Consider the following 25748-nt stretch of genomic DNA (forward strand, 5'->3'; position numbering starts at 1 on the left):
CACTCCGTAGGTGGATAGATTGCATGCTTAGAGGGAGACTGACCGTTAAGAAAGAAACAGTAAAGGTACCGGTGGCAAGGGCTTGTCCTCAAGGGAAGATTTTGTCCCCACGAGTTGTTTGGATCATAATGGATAGAAAATACGAGACTATGTAGATAACCCAATCATCCTAGTCCTGAGACAGAGGAATGAAGACCTCTGAAACTTCGAGATAAAAAGATACATATGTCGGGGGGCAATCAAATATCTGGGGGTGATATTAGATCCCAGAAACCAACATCTAGGCAGAGTAAAAGGAAAGGCGAATATAGCACTAATCCGGACACGGGCACTCACATAAAAACAAAGGGGCTGAAACCAGACATGTTAACAAACCATCGCTATTAACGGACCCAGCAGAATGCAAATACTTTTTTTAACGACAAAACACAAGCACTACTGGAAAATCCTCAGCGAATGTAGCGATTCACGCTGAAGATCAAATCCATTTGGGAAGAAGTTCTCACAAAGTTTATTCCACATAAACGCAGTTCTCCAACTGAAAGAGTTTTTAAACAGGGAAGTTCGAGGTGTTCTAAGTTGAACCTCAAAACGATGAGCAGTCATAGTCTGTCGCGTATTTCTGATATGTACTGCTCTTGCTGAAATCAAATGTGCCTAATCACTTAAACACTTCCCCTGAAAGTATATATAGAAGAGAGGCAAATCTCCAACCTTTCTTCGATGTTCCAGACTATCAAGGTTGCAAGTGATGTTTGCGTATACAATCAGGCGAATGTATTCCTTCTGGATGGATTCCAGCAGCTTCATGGTTTGCTTAGAAGCGGAGCTATATACATGATAACAATACTCCAAAGAAGATCTGATCTGAGCTTTATAAGGCATCAAAAGTTGCTGAGGTGTGTATAGTTTTCTGGTTCGGAACAGTGTTCCAAGCTTTTGTGAAGCAGCCTTTGCACATGATTGTGCCAAGACATATTGGTGTCCATTTCAACCTCCCAAACAAATGGGAGCAATGAAAACTACACCAACAGTACAATGACATTTGCTAAATCGTATCGTGAAGCGAAGCTTAAAGAATTGAATTTCATTCAAAACTAATTTATATGTATTTTTGTATCTCTGCTCGACACAGTCATCTGGACTATTTCTGAATTTCTCTTTAGCCTAAGGAGAACTTCACCGTACTAGTAAGTACAGATCAAAACGGATTACCACCGACCGTGTGTGTTCCACCCTCCAAGTATCCACTCAACATATTATCTTTCATCAAACCACTCGCATAATTACTCTAACATATTCAGGTCCACATTCTACAGTAATCCTCCCGGCGTGTAAGGATTGATGTCTCCGCAGAGATCGTGTTTTACGGGAAAACTCACACGAAAACTTCACTCCTTCATGAAAACGGATGTGAGTGTGATATATCATGGTTTTCATGGCTAGTCCGCGCCTTTCGTAATTGAAGACACTGAATTATTTTTAATTTTCTTCGGGAACAACGGAGTCAACATTATTTTCAGATTGCCAGGAAATTAGCACAAGGCCGTTAGTATGCCCATAATTTTCTATTACGTGTTTAGCACGTTTTATTAAATTCACATGCCAAGAAAAAGAAGTTGTAGAGCTCAATTTTCTGTTATTCAGTATTTAAGGTGATTCTTGGTGAATTTTAATTAGACTCTTCTCAGCACAATACTGAAATGGTATCTGAAAATACTGACAACCCAAACCTAAAGTTGAATGGAATGAGAATACAAAAATGATCATATGCTGAATATTTGGGGAGTCGTTTGGTACCTCTCAAAAATGTATGATTTTTCATACACGTAAAAATCTTGGAAAAGTGAAAGCAAAAACCAAAAGCGAGTAATGTGAGGTTTTCATTAATCTAGATAGTACTGGAAACTTTTCCAACCAAAGACCATTTCTTGAATGAATGTGAAACTAATTTGGATACAATTTTTCATGTGTTTGACAATGGTACACCTACTGGTGATTTTAATACTGATATGATGGACAACCTTATCGGAGGCTCATATTTGGAATCAGACGACACCATAAGTTGGGTAAATATGAGAGCAAGAAGACCGAATCATACATCTAGTTTGTATCACAACATTATTGTGTATACATCTCCTTCCTATCTGTGAAATAAAATAACGTTTAGTGAAGGGGAGTCATTCAAACTATCATTTAGCTATTAGATATGTTACAGCTATGAATATCTATGATAAATAGGTATATTACCTACGAGTATAAGAGAATCCAAAACTCAATTAAAAAAATATTTTTCCAATTTTTCCTGAATTCTCAAAGGTGTATTGTGAAATAATTGCAAAATAGTCTAAATTGAAAAAGGTATATTTTTAGAAGAGACTAGTTTTGATGGAGAAGTAGAAAACCAAAAGGTTTCTTAGTTCAATAGTATTATCACAAATAGTGAATAGGACAATCTTTTCGAAGTTTTAGAAGAGGAGTCGTTGTCAGATTTCCTGAGAATTGTTGAACTTTGCCTTTGACATCTTTCCGCATATTAATTCTATGGAAATTGGTGTCTAGAACAACTTTCATCAATATTATACTGCCGGGAATTTGAATTATTTTGGATGTACCATACGGTACTAATGAATTGCTTCAAAAATGGTGTTGTTGTTTTTGCGAAGAGTTTAACAAAAACGAGCCCTCGCCTGAATTCCTAAAAACCACTATTAGTCAATGTTGGTGTATCGAAATGAACATAAATTCTGTTGTTGCAGCAAGAATTGTGGCAGCTTTGAAAAATGGTTGCAGTTACCGCCTCACTGCAAGAAACGTTGATGTAAGTTTCTCGAGTGTACAAAAAGTATGGCGGCGGTACCACGAAACTAGTCTGCTAACTTTAAGACCTGGTTCAGGGTGAGGCAGGACTGCAACGGCTAGGGATGACAGCTTTCTGGTATCTAATGCTTTGTGAAAACGAGAAGTTGAGTTTCCCTTCGAAGTCATCTACAAAAGTCAGAAATGTGAACATAAGTGAGTGGACAGTGCTGCTGGACAATCTTCTCGAATTAGAGCTACTGGGCCGCCACTTTCCCGTAAACACCGGATTACAAGATTGAATTTTTCACAAGAACACTTGGCTTGGACGGTTGCGAATTGGAGGTATATATTGTTTTCCAATGAATCGCAATTCTGCCTTACAGGCTCAGATAGATGTGTACGAGTATGGAGACTACCAGGCGAGAGATATGCTCAAACGTGTATGACCGGGCGACTTCCATTTGGTGGAGGATCAATTATGGTATGTGGAGGCATAGAGACGCTCGCACGGAGTTACTCTTTATTGAGAATGGGACATTGAAAGTGCATGGGTACCTTATGGAGGTTCTACAAGATCCACACTGCCCGGATCGTTACTCAATATCTTGACGAGTTTCAACTCAAGAGATTTGTTTGGTCTGCGCACAGTGCGGATTTAAATCTCATTGAACGTGTTTGGGATGAGCTTGAGAAACGTTTACGGAGACATGTGCCGGCTCTCAGAAATTCTACAGAGCTACGCCACATACTAGTACAAGAATGGGAAAATCTTCCGCAGAATGTAATCCAAAACTGATCTAAAGCATGTTTCGTCGTTTACAAACGGTATCACTGCAAAAGGAGGTAACACTCATTACTGAAGCCCCTACATTTTTTCTTTTTCAACTAAATTGATATCACAGTGAAATTGTTCATTTTCAGTATTGACAAATACATTTGGACAACCGAAAATTGTTTTTTCCAGGAGTTGATGAAATATGTGACATCTGAAAGAGATTCGAAAAAGTTAAGAAAATTAAAAATAACTGCAAATTATGGAGTGACCCTAATTTTATGCCTGGCAGTGTATCAAATCACCCGTTTCACGTATTACAAATTCTTCAACCTTTACTTGTTTGATCATAAAGTAATTCTAAAGTTGACAAGTCGTTTTTCAATGCATTCAGAATTTCACAGAGGCCCCAATAAATAACCCCTCCAACATTATGATCTACATACCTTCGTCCGCCTGGGAATTGGCCAGCGCCACAAAATGTACACCTCCAATCGAAAAGGGCGAAATTCTCCTACATCCCGAAGTTTTAACACGCTGAATCATGTCGAAATGTTTTCCGCGCCATTTGTAGAGCGGGTTCTTGACTCGAAAAGTCATTCGGTTCGGACCTTCTTTCATAAATTGAGCCACAGACATAAATATGTTCTGCTTGTCCTCCCTACGGATAAATTCAATTAGTTGTCATAATAGAGACTACACTGCAGGAAGGCTCTCTACACTCCGCGTAAGCGCTGATTTCGCAGAGGCTTTTCATGAAATGAACTCTACTGCTATCTAGATTATTTGTACGAATAAGACTTGTTTGAAGTGCAAAAGTTTTCATATTCGTAATTTTCGATCCCTCAATTTAATTCAAATACGTTTATTGGTTGAGTTTGTTACATAAGTTTGGTTTTTGGGTGTTCTTGTTGATGGAGCCCCTGTTATAGACTCATGACTTTTCAGAGGCTGTTCGGTTTCTTCTTGGTATACAAAGTACAGAATTGAAAATTTATGCAAGGAGATATTGTATACAGTGTGTAAAAGCCAAATGGAGTAAATTCATTATTTCGGTTACGGTACATACTTTTCCAAAATCCAAAATTTAATGCTACCCCTACCTTCAACCTCCGTCGAATGACAGGTACAACCCCCAATTTTTTAAATAGGAATTATAGGCTTGTCATATATTGTTTGAAAGGTCTCTTCATTCTCTATTCAAAAATGTTACCGCTTTCAAGTTTATTGCAACAATTAAGATAAAATAAATTAAAACCATGTGGTTACCGAAATTCGATAAATTATACTCAAAACTTATTGCAATATACTGTAATTGAAATGTAATTGAAATAAGAAAGTAAGCAAAAACCATATCAATATTCTTTTTAGATGATATCCGTTAAAAAACTGTAAATAATTTCCATGGCAACATTAGTTCAAAACGCCTTGTCAACTTTTTTTGTAAGTTACAACATTAATCGTCAGTATTTTGATTTAAGTTCAAAGTTCGTTAACTTCAAGTCTGACAAATAGTTGAATTAACTGAAATGCATAAAATAACAGTTTTACAAATGATTGATTAAAGAGATAAAACCCGAACACAACAAGAAGTAGCTCGCCTACTTCATGAGAAATTTCCTAATTTACCGCTCATGTCTCAAGGAACAATAAGCAAAATAGTGAACCAGTTTTGCGAGCTTGGTCATGTGGGACAGATAAAACAAGCAGCTGCCAATGCAATGAGTAATGAACTCAAATTAGATGTGATGCTTGAGTTTGAGGAAAACCCACATACATCGAGTAGACAGGCATCCACTACATTCAATATTAGCCATACATTCGATGGTAAACATATTAAATGGAAATGAAATGCATCCCTATAAAATGATACCTACTAAGGAGCTCATGGAAGACAATTTTGATAGAAGAACTTATTTTTGTGAGCAATTGTTGAACGTGTTGGATAACAATATCATCCATTTAGAAGACGTTATGTTTTCTGCTACTGGATGAGAGAAGAAGAACACACCCAATACCCTCAAAAGTTTAATGTTTGGGCAGGGATTGTGTGAAACCATATTATTGGTCCCTTTTTCATTGAGGGCAACTTGAATGGCGATAATAATTTGGAACTACTTCAAAATTATGTGATTCCAAGATTAGCAAATTTATATCCTGATCCAGGAAACACTCAAGTTGCAGTGAATACGATATGGTTTCAGCAGGATGGAGCACCACCACATTACCAAGTTAATGTCCGACCTTACCTTGATATAACATTTCCCAATAGGTTTATAGGGAGGAGAGGATCGATTGAATGGCCAGTGCAATCACCTGATCTTTCATCATTAGATTTCTTTTTATGGGGATATGTAAAGAACAATGTGTACAAAACTGAACTTTCAAATTTGAACGACTTAAAAGAATGAACAATAACGCTTGTGATTAGGTCGGTCACCCTAATATGTTAAATAATGTTTGAAAACAGTTTTATTTGAGATTATAATATTGGCAAGAGGTTTGCGGTGAACATTTTGAACAACTACTTCATTAACATCCATAGTTCTTTTTCGTATTCAACGAGTTACAATGAGTTTAAACATAAAGAACCAGGTGAGAATGATGGAAAGTTTGATATGAAATATAAATAATGTTTTTTCTCAAGAACTAATACACGACTGTTTCTGTTACAATGTGTAAAACGAGAAAAAAAATAGGAAAAATTTAATTGTTTATAACATATTGTTCATTAAATAAAGAATGAAAATAGAAACAATTCAACTAAGTTATCAAAGAGCAAGATAAATTATGAAGAAAAAAAGGTCTCTCAATAATAATAACAAGTTATAGAAAATAATTGTTAATGTTAATCAACAAATCCGTTTTTGAGCAATAAATATTTTTTTAAGAAACTATTTTTTCAATCATAATTTGCATGTTCCCAGAAACATTTTCAAATTATCTCATAAACAACGCATTTGTTTATAACAATTTTCAGACAATAACAAAACAAATTGAAAATTTATTTATTTTTTCAGGAGGAATCTTTTCTGAGGCCTTTCAAAAATAGCTCCAAAAATGAAAAAATCTCAGAATCATTATTTAACAATTATCGCACTTGCAATGTTCCTGTTTGAGTAGAAAAAATTATTAATCAACTAATACATAATTAGCTGGAAAATCACGATAAAAAATGTTCGATCGCGGATTATTATTCATTCATTCATCCAATAGGTGCCTGAATTTTGTCAATTCCGAATTTTGGTATTTAATAAATGGAAATAATATTTCATCATTAAAGGTCTAAAGTGGGCGTGTCTTGCGCAAGCTAGAGTACCCGTTTCAGACCGTTTTTTTATACAGACAAAACACAAACACTACAGGAAAATCCTTAAGACTCTCTAAGAGCGGTGCCTGTGCCAAAGTAGCAATTCAAGTTGGATTCAAATCGCTGGAGATTAAATTCATTTGGAAAAACGTTTTCTGGAAGTTTATTGGGCATAAACGCACTTCTCTGAATGGAAGAGTTCTTAATCAGTGAAGTTCGAGTTGAATCTCAAAACGATGAGCAGCCACAGTCCGTAGCGTGTTTCAGACATGTATCCCTGAAGAGGCATAAGCCTACAGCTGTGCCCGACACAAAATACACTATCACAAATACTTTGTAACTTTAACCAAAAGCTTGAATGAGCGTTTTTGACTTGACTTGACATGTATCGGTAGAATCAAATGTGCCAAGTCACATTTTCAACCCTCTGTAGTGTAAAATAGTTTTTGAGGTAATTTCAAAAAACTAAACCCCCTTTTTTCGGTTAATTTTTTATTGCTTTTGCAATTTTTGCTAGTGGCAATTCAGTTTTTTCAAAAAATGTGCTTAGAAATCCATTTCTTCTGAACAACATGGTGTCCGTGGGGTTTCTCAATGAATCATATCAAAGAATAAATCTGTACCCACTGTTCAGTCATTCTGAATACTTGATGAAAATTCATAACGTATTCGAGTTACACTTTGAGTTTTTTCCAGACAGTTCACAAAATTTCAACACGCGTTCATATATGACTCATATGATCTACACACTCAATTATTAATAGTTTCACCTGAGTTGAAGTATGAACTACTTAAAAATTCAATCAGGACTAAAGTTACATTACAGGAAAAATGTAATGATGATATAAAACCAGAGCCAAATAACAGCATTGTAGTTACCGCATTCGGAACGAAAACTGCAATTCGAGTATCAACTCGGGTACTACGACCGTTACCACATCGCCTTTGATAATTTCTACCGCAGTAATAGACGAAACGTCAGACATAAAATCCTGCAGTTACTGCTAAAAAAACGGAAAATAGCTTTTACGCATTCAATACAGACTTTACTAATGGTACTATGTATTTGTTCGTCTCAATTTTTTTGTTATACTTTCAGACATAAACTACCTTTTCAAAAAAAATAATATTTTATTAAGGTAATGTATATGGAATAAAAATTGCATTTAGAGAAACTTCTTCAGATTATCTGAGAAATATGTCATTTTTTGGACAATACGACATTAAAAATATGTATATTTTTGAAATCACAACCAATTTTTATGAATAATTTTTCTAACACTTATCACCGCCAACCTTCTCCGTGGAAGAAACTATTGAATACTTACCAAATCGTAACATCGACGGCATATTCCATTTCAATTTTCTGAACCGTTTCCAACTCCTCCTTCTGAGTGAACTGGAATATGTTGGCTCGATGTTCGAAACCGAGAGATCTCGTGCCGTTCTCAGCCACTATAATCAATGTCGAAGGTTCAGAAGGAAATGTAGCTATTCGGGCCCCATTCCAGATTTCCGCTTCGGTTATTATTGGGAATGAATCGTTCTGAAAGTTTCACATTCAGTATGCAAAGTATTTCCGGGGTGATATGCATATGAGTTCGAGTGGACAGTTCAAAATGAAAAGAATTAAATGATGAGACATTTTTCTTGTATATGTTCACACTTTCCAAAAGATACACAGAATTCATTGAATGAGTTACCATTTAAAGTGAAAAACTTCAGAAGATTTTCTGATAGATCGGGCCTCATCGCAAAACTGTTTGAACGTCACAACATTAAGACCATTAACTAATCAACTAATTAGATCAGCGAAGGACAGGAGAAAGATTCTGACATCTGCCAGTGTTCACAAGATTCCCTGTTGCCGAGGATCAGTTTACATCAGTTTAATACCAAACGCAGCTTCAACACCAGGAAACAAGAACACTAGCGTAGCTGCCGTCTCATGCAACCGGAAAAATCCGCAACTGCAGAACATGTTCTAGTTTTAGGTTGTCTCAAAAGTTTTGTTCGTTTTTATGGGACAACTTCAAACTGTTTGATCAGAGTAAATACTTATTCACTTCAGTCGATATAGGTTAGGTTAGGTCCAAAGTGTATGGGTATATTCGACCCTCCACAACAACCCACAAAGGTTTATTATGGCTCAGACCTATTCACACTCGACCAAATAAACCCAGCTTCTTAACGAAGCCGATTAGTTTGTATGGTGAGTGGTCTTTCAGGTCAGATGGTAAGGGTACGGCTCTGCCGAACTCTAAAAACTTGATTCAGTCCCCAGCGAGGCAGGCACAAAGTATGTGCTCTGCTGTTTCATCATTTTTCCAAACAGGGGCGGCACACACTGTCTTACGACAGTCCGAGTCTCTGCATATGATGATTCAAATGACAGTGACCTGTAAGAAGGCCTGTTATACATCGTAGTTCATCCCTACTGTAGTCCAACAACTGTTTGGTATCAAGCTTCGAAGGGTGAATAAACGCCTTGGAGTGAACCAATCCTGGAAGATTCTGCCAGAAGTCCATAAATCTTCTTGCCATCCAGATATTCAATCTTTATTTGGCAAATGACAATGACAGGTTCTGATCCGCTGAAGCTGCTTGCGGCACCCTCCTTTGCAAGAGAGTCAGCAGACACGTTGCCTTCCAGGCCAGTATGGCCAGAAATTAGGACCAGTGACAATCTGTTAAGTCTTGCTATCGAGGAGAGTCGTTTTTGGCAATTTGATACCAATTTATACGTTCCTCGGTAGGAGCCAAGAGCTTCCAACGCCGCTTGACTGTGTTTTTGATCCATCTGTGAACCAACAACTATCTGCTCTTAATATTTCCTTCTCCCGGAAGATCCAGTCTTCCCTACTCAGGAACAGTACTTTATAAAGCAGTTCCTAGTTGACAGTTGGAGGCATAAAGTCAAAGGTCATTTCCAGAATGCAGAGTGCAACAGTCTGTTGCACTCTGCATTAAATTGATTTGTGCAGTTGGCAATATGCACAAGTCTATATGCAGTCCATCTACCCATTCTCTCCAGAAAAATGTGGAGAGGAGGTAGATCTAGAAGGATATCCATGGCCGCTGACGGTGTGGTACTGATGGCACCACTGATGGCAGGATAAGCCTGTCTCTGTAAGCCGGAGAACTTCGCCTGGGACGTTTTCTTCAATCGATATAAGCTCCATTTGAATCAATGCACTTTTGCCAACGTAACACAAGTCGAATGAATCTGTCGGCATAAAAATTGGGTTATCGGGATTCGAAGAAATTGACGAAGACCGTTTTTGCATGGCGAGGGTTGTACCGGTGAGAAAGTTATCGAAGTGCTTGAAAAGATGGTAGTCAGATGATGGGGTGTAACTTCGACGCTCATTAGTTCAGATTTCGGACGGTAATTTGAGAAACATGCTGACAAGCGTTATCATGGAGCAGAATAGGACCTCTTTTGTTGACCAGTGCTGGCTGCTGCTGACGCAATTTTTGGTACATTTTGTCGATTTCCTCACAATAGGACTTTGCTGTGATGGTTTCGCCCGGTTGCAGACAGTTATAGTGGATCATACCAGCAGCTGACCTGGTCCAGCAACTATGGTCCCTTTTTATAGGTTTTCGCCTTTGGGTCGTGCATGGGTGGCACATCGGTGTAGAATCACTATCCTGAACGTCTCATGAACAGAATCCACTTTTCAGTACACGTGACGATCCGATCCAAAAAAGGATCGTTCTGGTCGCGCAAAAGCAAAGAAGAACAGACCTCGAACAGTGACAATTTTTGTCGATCGTTCAATTCGTGGGGTACGCACTATCCGAGCGTTTTGACCCTTCCAAAACGTTTCAAACCATCGAAAACCCATGGAAGCTGATGCCCAGTTGTCCGCCTTTCCACCCATCATTTGTGATTGGTCAGTCTCCACCAGGGTCTTCAAATCCTCGTCCTGGTTTACTGTAGGTCGACCACTTCGAGGCTCATCTTCGAAGCTAAAATCTCCAGAACGAAATTTCGCAAACCATCGTCAAACTGTGTTTTCTTTAGCAATATCATTTACAAATGGGTGGGTAATTTTTTGGTTCAATGTGAAATTCGTAGAGAAAAATTTGCTGAAAATCGCTTAACAATAATAATAATAAGCTGTTGAATAAATATCAATTGAAATTTGGAGCTACATAAACGCATGACATCAAAATGGACAAAATTTTTGAAACAACCTCATATAAACGGATTACGTAATAAAATACGAAGAAACTGATGTCCTCAGGTCAACAGAATATGTTATCCAGTACTGAAGAAGATCATAAATAGACTAGAATACAATACAACATCGGCCAGCATTCCATCAATGGTATACCTGTCAACAACGTGGACCAATCAGAACAACCTAGTAATAGTGCGGACCAATCAGAACGATTCAGCAAAAGTGAGGACCAATCGGAAGCATTTACATGGACACCACGCCATCAATACCATCAGCCCCACCACCACCAGCCCCACCACGATCACCTCACTACCCTCTGAATTTATAAATACGAGTAAACACGTAGCTCAGCAGTTAGTCATTGCTGGGAATTCGAGATACACCACATACCACTGATAATGATGTCTACCGCAGTAGCAGAAGAAACGTTTGGTATTCCAGGTTTCATTCGACTACAGCTCACAAGCCTGGATTTTATTTTGTGAAATTGATGGAAAAAAACTTTCGCATATTTTTTTTATTTTTGACTCTAATTGTAGAAGATGCTTACTCTCTAACCCTTTCACCCCCGGTGAAATCTCCCTTGTGAAAACTCGATCAGCGGATTTTTTATAGGTACTAAATATAACAAAAAAATCAGTTGAAAACACTTTTTCCAGTACCAGTAAGTCTATAGACTTGAGTTTCACTAACCATATTACCATCATCAGGAGATGATTGAAAGGAAACACGCGTTGGGAACCAATACTTTTCATATGGGGAAAAGGGTTTTCAATAGATTCGTTTCGCGCTAAAAATTACAATTCAACCTACCAATATAAAAAAGTTTGTCGAATTAGTTGATAATTACCGAAGATATTTGATTGAATTCAAATGAGAGAACTAATATCTGAACAAATTTTAATGAAGGTATGTCGTAGAAACAATTGCATTCGTTTGTTAGTCATGTCAAACATCACACAATTTGGAAATGGTGTGTGTTATTCGTTTGTGTTAAAAAAATCTGTAAAAATCTGATGAAATCTGTTTTTTCGTTAACCATCTCTGAAACCCCCATGAACGGCAGCCCTCAGAAGCAAAGAAAACGTTTCGGAATGTTTTTGTTTGACAGAAAGAATTGGAGTTTCAATGATGACAGGGTTAGGTAATCAGTTGATATTAATCAATGATAAAGACTAAGTATAAATTGAATAGGGATATATTTTTAGAATTTTTCTTTTTCTCTATCTCTATCCGAAAAAAGAGAGAATCTTCCAGAAAAAGGAAGAAACCAATATATTTCAAAATAAATTATACAAAGATGGTCACTAAACAGTTTTACATAAACGAAACACGTGTTTCGCTATACAATGTACCTGAGTTTGTAATGAATTATATTACCTGTGTTTATGTACCAATTTCGACATTAGGAAAAATGTTTGGTAACGGGGAGTTATTTAATTCTAACTGATCATTCAGTAAGTTACCTGAATTCTTGAATCTATTGATTTCTAAATAATCTAGAAGATTGAGTTTCAAACTGTTCTCTTCTGAATGTAACACGTCTATTGCATGATTGAACTCTTGTTCTTCTGCTAAACAAATGTTGAATTGGTCTTTCTATTTGCAAAACTACTTTTATGTCTTTTAATTCTTTGGAAAAATATTGTTTTCAATAAATTCACTTGAAACAATTATTCATTGTGTAAGCTACGTTCACGCATTTTTTTTTCAAAAAACGGAAATATAATTGGTGGGTTCACCCAAATATGACAATGATGCGATAACTGACGTTATCGCATCTTGAATTTAGGTAGATCTGATCCATGGCTTGCTTTCGTAGATTTTTAGATGGAATTGAGTCTATAATATCTACATTATAACCTCCACTACCCTCCATTGGTTGATACAATTCAAAAAAAGGTGATGACATCCTTTCTGTCTTTCTATAATGAGTTCTATAATGAAATAATGAAATTTCTGTGACATTCTTATGCCAATCCCCCTTGAAATAACAACAAAAAACGGAAAAAAGTTTATAAAGTTCATTGCTATATAGTATTATAGCAATAATAAATAAACTGAAGGTTCTGTTAAAATTTTGTAGATACAATTACAAAAAAATATAAGTAAAAAGAAACTTTGTGAAGAAATCCAAGGTGAATATTTTAGGAAATCAAGTGTTCTCAAAGCTGTAAAACGTTTCTAATTCAGTTTTGAGTAACGTCGCAGAAAGAGATAATTTTTTGAGATTTTTTTCCACTAGAGATGAAAGTTGCAATATTATTTCTGTTCTATGGGAATAATAGCAAAAAACAGAAAATATAAAATTTGTAAATCTGCGATAAAAACATGTTCTTCAAATTTCAGATCGATTTCAAGACCTAGAATGATCCATATTATTCGACTTACTTACTTCATATTTTCTAATAATGAGTTTTCCAGGTTGCATTAAATTTGACTCCAGGGATGCTACATACCAAGCGGAATTTTGCTGAAATAAAACCATGTCATTTGATCTCGAATTCGATATATTCTTGTAGATTCTCAAATCTGAAAAGATCAAATTCCCTATTAGTATACATTAGATGGCATCGTAATCTAATGTTGATATTATGAAAAACAATTATTCAAAAACCGGCCAAACCCGATTCCAACTCGAACTAGTTTAACCAGAACATACTTATACTACAAGAGGAATAGGCTGAAAAAGCTCGAATCATCATGAATGGAAAAGAAGATTAGGTTAGGTTCGGTTTAATTCATTTCGATAATAATTCAAATTCGGTGCGGCCTAGGCCAAAGTAGATTGTCCTGGGCTAAACTAAAAGTATCCTGATCTTCTTAGGCTGAACCGGTTTGGCCTAGGAGAAACTAGTTCAGACTCAAATCAGGTTTGACTGGAACACTTATAATCGATAGGGATCATAGTAATTTTGAATGTATTTTTCAAGAAAAACAATGAATTTAGATTCATCTAGTACGTTATCAAGTGGTTCAAGGAAAAATAAGTCTTCACAAATTTTTGTTCGTGTAATTTCTTCTTAATTGCAATTTATTCTGTATTGTGAATTTTCGTCCTGTTTTACCGATAATTCAGTTAAGCTTTAGTAGGGTGCTAATGCCGACTGAACGCCTCCCCCCACCCCTTTTGACCTTGAGACGTCACACGACCTTGAATGACGTCACCTAACCTTGAACGTCGTACACGTAGTATGAGCTTGAATGCGGTGTTTGACCTTGAGTGTGGGGTTTGACCTTGACGTTCGACACTTCGACTACCTTGAGCTTGCTCCATGGCATTGAATGTTGACCTTGAATGAAATCGTGACGTGTACAGAATATAACCTTGAACAGTGGGCGTTCGGCGTTGTCCACTCCCTTGTTGGTAATTCCTATATAAGTTCAGAATATCGTATGACGTCACCTAACCTTGAACGTCGTACACATAGTATGAGATTGAATGCGGTGTTTGACCTTGAGTGTGGGGTTTGACCTTGACGTTCGACACTTCGACTACCTTGAGCTTGCTCCATGGCATTGAATGTTGACCTTGAATGAAATCGTGACGTGTACAGAATATACAGTGGGATTAGGCGTTGCGGTGTTTGACCTTGAGTGTGGGGTTTGACATTGACGTTCGTCACTTCGACTACCTTGAGCTTGCTCTGTGGCATTGAATGTTGACCTTGTAGCTCTCATTTGGGTTATGGTGGGGGGGAGGAGTTGGGCTTTTATAAGGAGTGTGGTGTGAACGTTTCACTCATTTCAAATTCTCCTTATCGTACGGTATATATTTCTATATACAAGATGTATTCGTGCGTTGATTGTAAAAAAAGTTTCACTCGTAGTGACAACCTACGTCGTCATCAGCGGGATTCCTGCACACCCGCAAATGGTGATGGACCTCCAACATCGAAGAGGCAACGGTTGACACCCCCAGCACTTCCAACACTGCAAACATGCGTTTGCTGCAATTTGACTATTGCAAGCGATCAGATGAATGTACATCGGAGGACGTTGCAGCACAGAACAAATGCATGTGTTCAATATGGGGAAGGTGTGAAAATTGTCAATACAGCTTTCAAGTGTCGAATTGTGAGCTACCGAGTGGACAGTGAAAACCACCACATGGATTACCCAACATTCTTCAATGAAATTAAGCAGAAAGTAGTGAAACTACTCGAAGAAGTGTTGGATATCCATAAATGCATGAAAGTGAACATGGAAGTGTTTGGGCGGTACAGTCTGCAAACTAAGGATCTTTCAGACATCAAATCATTTAATAGTCCCAATGAAGTAATTGATCAATCGAATGATTTGGATGTGGTTTATAGCAGTTTTGCAGATAGTTTAACTGTTAAAGCAGCGGAATTTCAAGATCGGGATTCAGGTATGTGATCTAGTCAAAATGTTGATGATGATGGACTTATAGAGAAAACCCATATTTTCAGGTTGGACCATTGAGAAAATTTTGTACTTGGAGGTGAATATCAACAAGTATAGCCCCTTCGGAGGGTCTTCATACATCAAATTGCCAAGGTTCATCGAATTGAAGAAAAGTGTGGTGAATGTTCTTAATCAAGATCAGTGCTGCTTTGCGTGGGCTGTGACTTCAGCTTTATACCCTGCCAGTCAGAAACTTAATGAAATTTCATCATATCCCCACTTCTCAACCGTCTTGAATGTAGCAGGTATGGAATTTCCAGTTAAGTTGAAAGATATTCCTAAGTTTGAGGTTATGAACGATTGCTCTATCAATGTTTATGGGTTGGAAAATGTTTTTAAAAATGGTAGAATTGAATATGAAGTTGTGGGTCCGTTACACTATTCTAAACGTAGATTAAATAGTCATGTTAATCTGTTGATTATTACAGATGATTCTGGTAATAGTCATTATTGTTGGATTAAGGATTTATCGAGACTAGTATCATCACAAATATCTGCCCGTGGTCATAAAAAGTATTTTTGTGATGGTTGTTTATTGTACTTTGATAATGAACGAACTTTATTGCGACATCAGTTGAATGATTGTAATCACATATCGACAACGACACCATCCACAAATTTCAGGGTTGATAAATTTGGTAAAAGGGTACCTGAGAATATTTTGAAATTTGAAAATATCGAGAAACAGTTGAGGGTTCCATTCGTTGTATATGCTGATTTCGAATCTATTCTGAAACCAGTGCATACTAATGAGCCAAATCCTGCTAACTCTTATACAAATCGAACATATCTTCATGAACCATATGCTTTTTCTTACCTCATAAAGTGCTCTTTTGATGATTCTATATCTAAATTTGTACTATATAGAGGTGCTGATGCAGCTAAAGTGTTTGTGTCAAACTTGGAGGCTGATGTCACCAATATTTATCACAAATATTTGAAGAAAGTCATTCCAATGAGTCCATTGACTGATGAGGAAGAGCATGATTTCAATATTGCCGCCACATGTGGTATATGTGGAGAACCATTTGGTGATGGTGATATTAAGGTGCGTGACCACTGCCATCTAACGGGGAAAAAAAGAAATGGAGCTGCACATAGTATTTGTAACCTCAATTTCAAATTGCCCAACTTTATACCCATAATTTTTCATAATCTCAGTGGGTATGACTGTCATTTGTTCATAAAAGAGTTATGCACAAACAAAACAAAAGTTGATGTCATTGCTCAAACTAAAGAAAAGTATGTTTCCTTCACGAAACATATAATTATGGAGAGAATAGTAGATCACAATGGAGTGACGAAAAATAAGTTTTTGAAATTAAGGTTCATCGATAGTTTTAAATTTATGGCTGCTTCCCTTCAAGAGTTAGGTGACAATTTAGATGAAAAACATTTTGTGGAAACAAGAAAATATTTTCCGGAACAGGATAAATTCAAACTTATGAGGCAGAAAGGTGTTTTTCCGTACAGTTTTATCGATTCTTTAGATAAATTAAATTATTCTAGTATACCATCAAAGGTGGACTTTTATGATAAATTAAATGAAAAACATGTTTCTGATGAGGATTATGATAGAGTAAAGCAGGTATGGAACACATTCAATTGTCAAGATTTGGGTGAATATTCTGACATATACCTAAAATCTGATGTTCTACTGTTGTGCGATATTTTTGAAAATTTTAGAAATATGAGTTTAGATACATATAAATTGGATCCTGCTCACTATTTCACTTCTCCAGGTCTTTCTTGGGATGCTATGTTGAAGTATACGGGTGTCAACTTGGAATTATTAACTGATATCGATATGGTGCATTTTCTCCAAAACGGTATACGTGGTGGTGTAAGCCAGTGTTCGGAGAGAAAGCATATTGCAAACAATCAGTTTCTTCCAAATTATAATCCCGAAGAACCTTCATCTTTCATAATGTATTTGGATGCAACAAATCTGTATGGTCATAGCATGTCTCAATCATTACCTTTTGGTGGGTTCACTTGGTTGACCGCCAGTGAAATATGTCAGTTGGATATCAATAGTATTCCAGATGATAGCCCCCAAGGATACATACTTGAAGTAGATGTGCATTATCCTGTCGAGTTACACGATCTACATTCGGATTTACCATTTTTGGTTGAAAGTATTATACCACCTGGTTCAAAGTCCAAAATACCCAAACTTATTCCTAATTTGAATGATAAAAAGAAATATATCGTTCATTATAGGAATTTGAAACAAGCGGTCCGTAATGGTTTGATGGTGATGAAAACTCATAGAATTCTCAGATTCAATCAGTCACCGTGGCTGAAAAAATATATCGATTTAAATACAAATTTGAGAAATAAGGCTACCAATAAGTTTGAGAAGGGTTACTTCAAATTGAATATAAATTCCATATTTGGCAAAACGATGGAAAATGTAAACAATAGAAGAGACATTCGAATTGTCACACATTGGGAATCCATAAGAAGAGGTATGGGTGCCAATGCTTTGATAGCTCGTCCCAATTTCAAAACATTATCCATATTTTCGGAAGACTTTGTCGTCATACATATGGATAAAGTTAAGGTTTGTTATAATAAACCATTGTATTTGGGGTTCAGTATATTGGATATGTCGAAAACAGTCATTTATGATTTTTTCTATGATGTCATCAAAAAACATTACGGACCACAAGCTTCTCTTCTCTATACCGATACGGATTCTTTGATACTGAAAATAATGACGGATAATTTTTATAATTTTATGATTGCAAATGTTGACAAATTTGACACTTCTAACTATAGGTTGGGTAATAAATTCAATGTGCCAGTTAGAAAATCGGTGATTGGAAATATGAAGGATGAACTTCCGAGTGATCCCATCATCAGTTTCCATGGCACCGGTGCGAAAGCATATCATGTACAAAGTGTGTCTGATGAAATAAAGAAAGCAAAAGGTATTAAAAAATCCGTTATAAAAAATCAAATTTCAATTGAAGATTACATTAGGATTGTTGAAACAGGCGGTATAATATTTAGAAAGATGAATGTATTCAGGAGTGATTTACATGATATTTACACGTTGATGTGCAATAAAGTCGCGCTATCACATAATGATGATAAGCGATTCATCATTCCTAATACCACCAAGACATTACCTTGGGGCCACAACGATATTGAATTCTATCAGACAAGTTCCGAACAAAATTTAAGAATTCTTTTGAATGTACTGAAAGATGAAAACAGTATAAGTGACAAGAAATTAAATTTACTCATTGCCTTATTGGAAGAGCAATCGAGTAATTGAATTTTTTCACTCATTACCTGGTTTGTTCAACAAATTGTAAAATTCATACTTGTCGAATATTTCAAACGAATTATCCTACCCCACTTCCACCCCCACTCCCATTCCCACCCGAAGTGGTAGGGAGCATACGGCTATAAAACATGAGGAGGAGGCCACAGTTCATCATTCGATTGCAGTCTTCCTTCGAAAGAAGCAGCCAACCTGAGATACCTGCCAGCCAACTTAGTTGAAAATTCCAAGCAGCTTGATGTAAGTACACACTTCCATACTATTTATATTATATTGTCTAATATTTTCATTTTCTCTTTCTAGAATCATGTCTTTTCTGAGGAATGCTCTGATGACCCCGATTACCACTCTCAGTGAGAGACAGTTGGAGGATGTAGAGCGGAGGAGGGTGGTTGTCCTACAGGACATCATGGTACAACCACCAGCTGCAACACCAGCTGCAGCTCCCATTCCACCACCGGGGATGACTTCCACCCAGGAAGTGGCGACTCCCATTCCACCACCGGGGATGACTTCCACCCAGGAAGTGGCGGCTCCTGACTTGAAGTTCTTTTTCGAGGACTTCAAACCAACCCCCGAGGAGGAGGAGATTGACCCCCCACCAACTTTGTCGACATTCAGTGGACCAACTTCTTCGTCAGCACCCCAAATTGAAGATTTACTGAATGTCTACAACCCGGACCTGGACGAGTCTCTGGCGGATTTATCGCATCTTCAAAGCTTCTTATCGCCCATCGAACCATTATCCCCCATCGATTCAGGGGATGAGTTCGAGAAACCGGTGAAGAGGGCCAAGAAGATGAAGAAGTCCGCACCTGTGAAGAAGTCCGCACCTGTGAAGAAGTCCGCACCTGTGAAGGCATCCAAAGCCAAAGGTGGGAGGGGTGGTAAGTTGAGTGCTTTTCGCAAAAAGTGTGAAAAGAACTCACCTTACGGTGGTTGGCCTACAGCACCCCTTCCAGTGATGGAGGTGCAGAACTTGGTGGAAGTCGTCGCCCAGGTCCATCGGGATGCGTCACCCCCTCCAGCCACCCCCCAGGTCCATCGGAATGCGTCACCCCCTCCAGTCACCCCCCAGGTACGTGTTGAGCATTCCGAACAAGAGGTTGGCCCGGAAAATGTCCTTTCACAGACTGTGGTAGAGGGTAATAAACTCAAAGAGTCTATTACCTATGCACAGTCTGTGAAAAAGAGATATTTGAGGGAAAAGAAGGTTGTGGATGGTTCTGATTCCAGAAAAAGGGCCTTGATGGCGGATATTTCCACCATCGAGGCCCAGAAACTGGAATTAGAGAAGCGACTCTCTTTGCTTAGGGCGAAACTTCAAGAAGAAGATTCGCAACAAGGAAAGAGTTTGGCTTACATCCAAAAATATGGACCTCTTGTTCAGGAATGGGATGCCATGTGCCAGGGGTTCCTTAATACCTAACCCCTTTTGTAAATATATTTTTGTTTAGTTTAAGTTAGATGTATGTTTAGAATAAAAAAATTGTAATTTTGGGAATATAATAAAAACTTGCATGTTAATTTTAAGGTTATGAATGTTATGAATGAAAAAATAAAATAAGGAATATTGGAGTGCATATCTATTTTGGTTGTTGCACACAAAATACTGCGTGGTTGGGGCAGTATTTATTCCTTCATTCTAGTCATTTTCTAGTCACATGTAGTATATAGAATAAAATCAGTTAAATAGAATAATTGTATAGAATTTCCATCATTTGAAAGTGTGTGAATTGTAAAATAGTTATTTTTTCTAGAGAATAAATAAAGGTGATTCTAGTAATGCTCTGAGTATAATTCCAAAACCTTTTGACACTTCTCTCATCATTACTTCTCTCAACATTATTCAAACAAATTTCATTTATGTGAATGTGTAAAAATGAAATCATGAATCTAATGAATATTATATTGGATTTATTCCCCAATTCTCACATCAATACTTGAATAAATAACCTAGTGGGTCTTTATTTTTCACATATTCCCCTTCCCTTACTCTACCCCACTTTCTTCAAATCATATAAATAAGATTGTATTCTCAATATTCTTCAACTTGTTCGTTCATCATGAATCAAGCAACACCAATTATTCGGGAAGCTGATTCCACCAGTGAACCTCATTTTGCCCCACCAGAGAATTGGTCCTATGGTGACATTCAAGTTGCTGTAGTTGATTCAACATCTCCCGATGATGAATTCGATGGGTATTCAGATACAACAATAGAGCTGAATGAAGAACAAGATGTAACCTCAGACGAAGATGAGTTTGAACATGATGAATTTGCCAGCCCAGAACTTGTGGATCAACTGTGGCTTGAAGATCATCAAATCGCTCCACCAAATATCATCGTGGTGGTTGATTCTCCCGAACCTGACATCATCATTATAGATGATGATGATGATGATCAGGTAGGTTAGGTTAGGTTTTCCTCGGAGTGCACATAGTACCTGGTTGGTGCACACGGAATGCTGCGTGGGTGGGGCAGCATTCAACCTAACCACTCTATTTGGTAGTAGTGAAAAAAATAGGGCTATATCGGTACACCCTTGCGGTGAAACGTTAGTTGTTTCGCTATAAAATGAACTAATTAGAAAATGGAAACAGTTAATCATTATCTTTGAATATCTTTGGAACATTATTTCAATAATGTTGATAAAAATTCGTATCATAAAGAAATTTCAAGCAATGTATATTCGGATAAGTAACGAAGGGAAAGGTTGTATAGGCGATCGCGAAGCGATCGCTTCGCGATCGCTTCACGATCGCTTCGCGATCGTGAAGCGATCGCTCAGCAGGCCGCTTCGCGGCCTGGGGCGCTCAACATCCGCCACTTGCATCCGGCCCGGATGCAAGTGGTGGATGTTGAGCGCTGAAATTCGGCCGCTCCGCGGTCGAGCGGACGCAGGTCGCTCGGCCGCGGAGCGGCCGAATTTTAGCGCTCAACATCCACCACTTGCATCCGGGGCGCGTTTTTTGCGACCCCCACCTCCCCCCCACTCCGCCTCCCACTATACCCCCTCCTGTGCAAGAGTATAAATGTAGGAGTTCCTCAATGTAATCTTCAGTTGAGTAGCTATCGTCAGCATGTCAACATACCAGGAAGCCGATTCCACGACCGGACCCCAGGCGGAAGAACCTACAGCGCCACTCCCGGATCTTCAGTTGGAGGATTCCGATATGGAGAATCCAGATATGGAGGCCGATTCAACCACCACGCCTCATCACCCTTCCACATCTTCGGTCCAGGTACTGCATGTGACCAGTACCGAAGACCACTCCGAAGACTCTTGCAGCTCGGATGATGATGATGACGATCTCTGGGACGACGACGCATTTGCGGAGGAAATGGCGTTTTCTGAGGGTTCGGTGATGTGGCAGTACTTCCCCCGACCCGATGACAGCGACGACGACGACGACTTGTAATCCTTTCCTTTTTTTTCCCTATTTTTTTCCCTATTTCACCCATCCTTTATCCTTCCTCGGAGTACACATTTTGTTTGGTTGGTGTACACGAGACACTGCGTGGTTGGGGCAGTGTCTACCTCCCTCTCTCCTTTCCACCTTTGAAATAAATATTCTGAATTACAATACCAATTACTCTTATTGACTACTCTGAATAAACACCCCTCGAATTTGAAATATTGTCTTATGAAAATTATATTTCCAAATCTTGACATGAATTCTGCAATTGTTCAGATAAGAGAGAGCTAGTATGTTATCAAACAGATTCAAATCCACTCGGACGCTTAAACAATCATTTTTCAATGTGATTTATTTTACAAAGATAAGATATTCAGAGAACTTACATATTCTATAACACATTTGTGCATACCTCATATGTATATGGATGTACATTTTAGAGGTATATCCATATATTACAAACTACTCTTCGTATGATTATGTGACACTCAAAATATTCTATTTCTTTGACTGAGTGATCAATCTTATTATTAGATATCTACACTTTGTTTGTAGCTCTGAAAAGAGCTGTATTTTTGTTGACCCGAAAGTCCACGGTAACTGCTCCGCAGATGGGGTGTTGTTGCAATCTCATTATGAGATATCTACTCTTTGTTTAAATAATGTAGCCCTGAAAAGGGCTGTTTTTTTTTGTTGACCCGAAGGTCCACGGTTACATCTCCAGAGGTGGGGTGTTGTTACATATGATACAGACGGCTATTCTCCTAAAGTTGGTCAAAGGCCTATCACATGCTTTACACCATGTTTGCCCCATCTCCATGAAGCGGGCGGTGTAATGAATGTCGACGTGCTCATAATACCCTCCATTGTTATTCCGCACAGAATAAAAGCGGAAGCAACACCAACACAACTTCTCTATTTCACCGTCAATCGTTTTGATCCTGACATGGCTATCCGTTACACAATACAAATCTAACGGATCATCCAATGTCTCAGTGATATTCAACCACTCAACATTGCCAATAACTACTCCGCTGTCGTCAGTCTCGTGAGTCGAATCTGTTGCGATACCTTCATCTTCTTCTTCAACAAGACCTTCTTCATCATCATCAATGTCTAAATCCCCAACACCTTGCTCAATTGCCTCATCGTCTTCGATATTTAAGCCACCTTCTGCACCTTGCTCATTCACCTCATACTGCATATCTCCACCATCATTTTCTTCGTCAACACCCACTATCCGTCCAACGTCTTCAAACTCTTCCACCAGCTCATGGTTATTAATATCTCTCTGAGATAATAATGCTAACACAGCAGCTCTCTGGGCAGACATATTAATGTATTCTTGTGGTGATACTTGAATACTGACTGAAGTTTACAATCACTCACCGATTTTTATATGATTTTTGACAGTGGTGGTGGTAGCTCCCTCCACTCTACCCCACTCTTCACGGTACCTGTTTATAAGAGGGAAACATGGGAGCGTGAGAGTGTAGTTAAATTCATCGATTGAATATTTGTACATCTATCAGTGAATATGTCTTTCCCTAAAGAGTGGGATACAAAACCGACAATACGCGGCTTTCCAATCAAAATTGGCAAACATATAGTGTGTTACAACTGCCATGGGTATTGGCCTGAAACATATATCAACCCATGTACCGGCCTGTGTCGTAGATGTGTTGTGGCAAGGAATCCAGACCCACTTCGGAAGAGGATAAATGGTTCAACTCTAGAAGTAAGTGACTACCGCCAGCAGTGCAGAGAATGTTCGAAAGAGATTATGTGTAATAATATGGGCATTTCAAGGAATATATGCATAAATTGTGTAGCGACTTGCGATACATTAGTCCAGCGATGTCTACAATGTGGTGAATATAGTGTGGATTGTTGGAACAATTTATGCAGTGCTTGTAGAAATGATTGGCAATTGTGTGAGAATGTCGGCCAATTTCACCCCAACAGAGATGTCCACTTTCGAGAGTGCTGGTGTCTAACCCATGAAGAGCGGATAGAGAGACGGAGGATTCATGGAAATCTTATGCTAACATACACATCTTGAAGTGATTTCAATATGTTGAATTTATGAAAAATAAAACCAATAGTTTACATATTACTTGCATCATTTCTAAGGTTATTATTCTATTTAGTTTTTAATAAATAAAACAATTTTAATACACTATTTTTTTATTTTTTATCTAATATTGAGTACAATCATGATAATGTCATTACACTAAAGAATTTTCATCGATCCATGAGTTGTGATCTTCAGAGAACCCCAGCCACTTTACATAGAGGCGATGTCCTTTTCTTTTTAAAACTCGCTCCACCAAATACGTATTGGGATCTTTCGTTTTATTCAACTCCTGCCCATAAAAACAGCCTTTGATTGGTTGCCCATTCACATCTTCTAATGCATAAGTTATAGGTTCTGTATTATTAACTTTCACAACTTTGAATATTTCAGCTGTAAAATTTGCTGTATAACCTTTATCGAATGCATTTTTATATTTGCTGATTCGAACACTATCCCCAATTTTAAACGTATTTTTTTTACGTTTCACATGTGGACTCTTAGATTCGGCATACATTGACAATTTAGTAGACTGTTTCACATCTGCAGGTTTCATACCAATCGTACGATGAACTTTGTTGTTATACTGACGAGTAATTCTAGGAAGAATGTTCAACCACTTGTAATGACCTTGAAGTGAAAACTCCTTATAAAGCCAACTCTTCAATGTTCTGATTACTCGTTCTGCAATTGCAGCTTTTTTTGTGCTGAATGTTGAGTAATGATTGATGCTGTGTTTCTTCATTAACGATGAGAATTTCGAATTATAGAACTCAGTACCATGATCAGATTGTAAATTTTTTGGAGTATATTTAGCATCTTTCAACACGCTTGCCATAGCTGCAGTAACTGAATCACCAGTTTTATTCTTCAACGGCCTTGACCATACAAACTTTGAATAACAGTTGATAACTATAAGGATGTACCTACATCCCTCATTTTCTTTAGAATATGGTTGCATTTCCATCAAATCCATCTGCCACAAGTCAGAAAAACCCTTTATTATTGTCTTCCGACGGGGGAAATTTCGACGCGCCGGCTTGTGTATTTCTTTCACAACCTGCCATTTTGCATTACTCATATTACTGCTCTAAGACTTCTTCAAGATGATAAAATTGAGGAATCACTTTTCTACTGTTCAGGTGCAAGTGTAACGATTGACTATTAAACTTCAATGACTCGCTCAGTAAAAGTATCAACCAACTTAGCTATTACGTCAGTTCGCTTTTCCACATTACTCAATTGATCAGCTAATGCAGAAGTGATGAGTGCATTTTTGTCAATGATTATTTGCACCTCATTATGTTTTGAATCAATATGTTTTCCGATGTTACGTAGCGTTGATGCAATGAATTCTTGGAAATACTTCAGAGTTGTCTCATTGACTTTTCTAATGTGATCGTCAACATATCCTTTAGTAACAGAATCTTTACTGTCTACAGGTTCACCAACATTTT

General features: G+C 37.8%; 2 protein-coding genes across 4 annotated transcripts in view; one reads left to right on the plus strand and one right to left on the minus strand.

Moving 5' to 3' along the window:
- Positions 1–25748, plus strand: part of LOC111510265 (RWD domain-containing protein 2A) — a 194786-nt gene that overhangs the window by 149545 nt on the left and 19493 nt on the right. The window lies entirely within an intron of this gene.
- Positions 1–25748, minus strand: part of clos (closca) — a 208193-nt gene that overhangs the window by 149314 nt on the left and 33131 nt on the right. The window contains exons 3-5 of the mRNA XM_074181415.1: positions 13470–13606; positions 8213–8430; positions 4021–4235 (exon numbers count right to left, since the gene is read on the minus strand). Coding sequence (XP_074037516.1) covers positions 4021–4235; positions 8213–8430; positions 13470–13606 — 570 coding nt within the window. The remainder of the gene's footprint in view (positions 1–4020; positions 4236–8212; positions 8431–13469; positions 13607–25748) is intronic.

This window comes from Leptinotarsa decemlineata, unplaced genomic scaffold (assembly GCF_025532065.1).
Source record: "Leptinotarsa decemlineata unplaced genomic scaffold, Ldec_3_MD MMD2_tig00026314_RagTag_RagTag, whole genome shotgun sequence".
Lineage (NCBI taxonomy): Eukaryota > Metazoa > Arthropoda > Insecta > Coleoptera > Chrysomelidae > Leptinotarsa > Leptinotarsa decemlineata.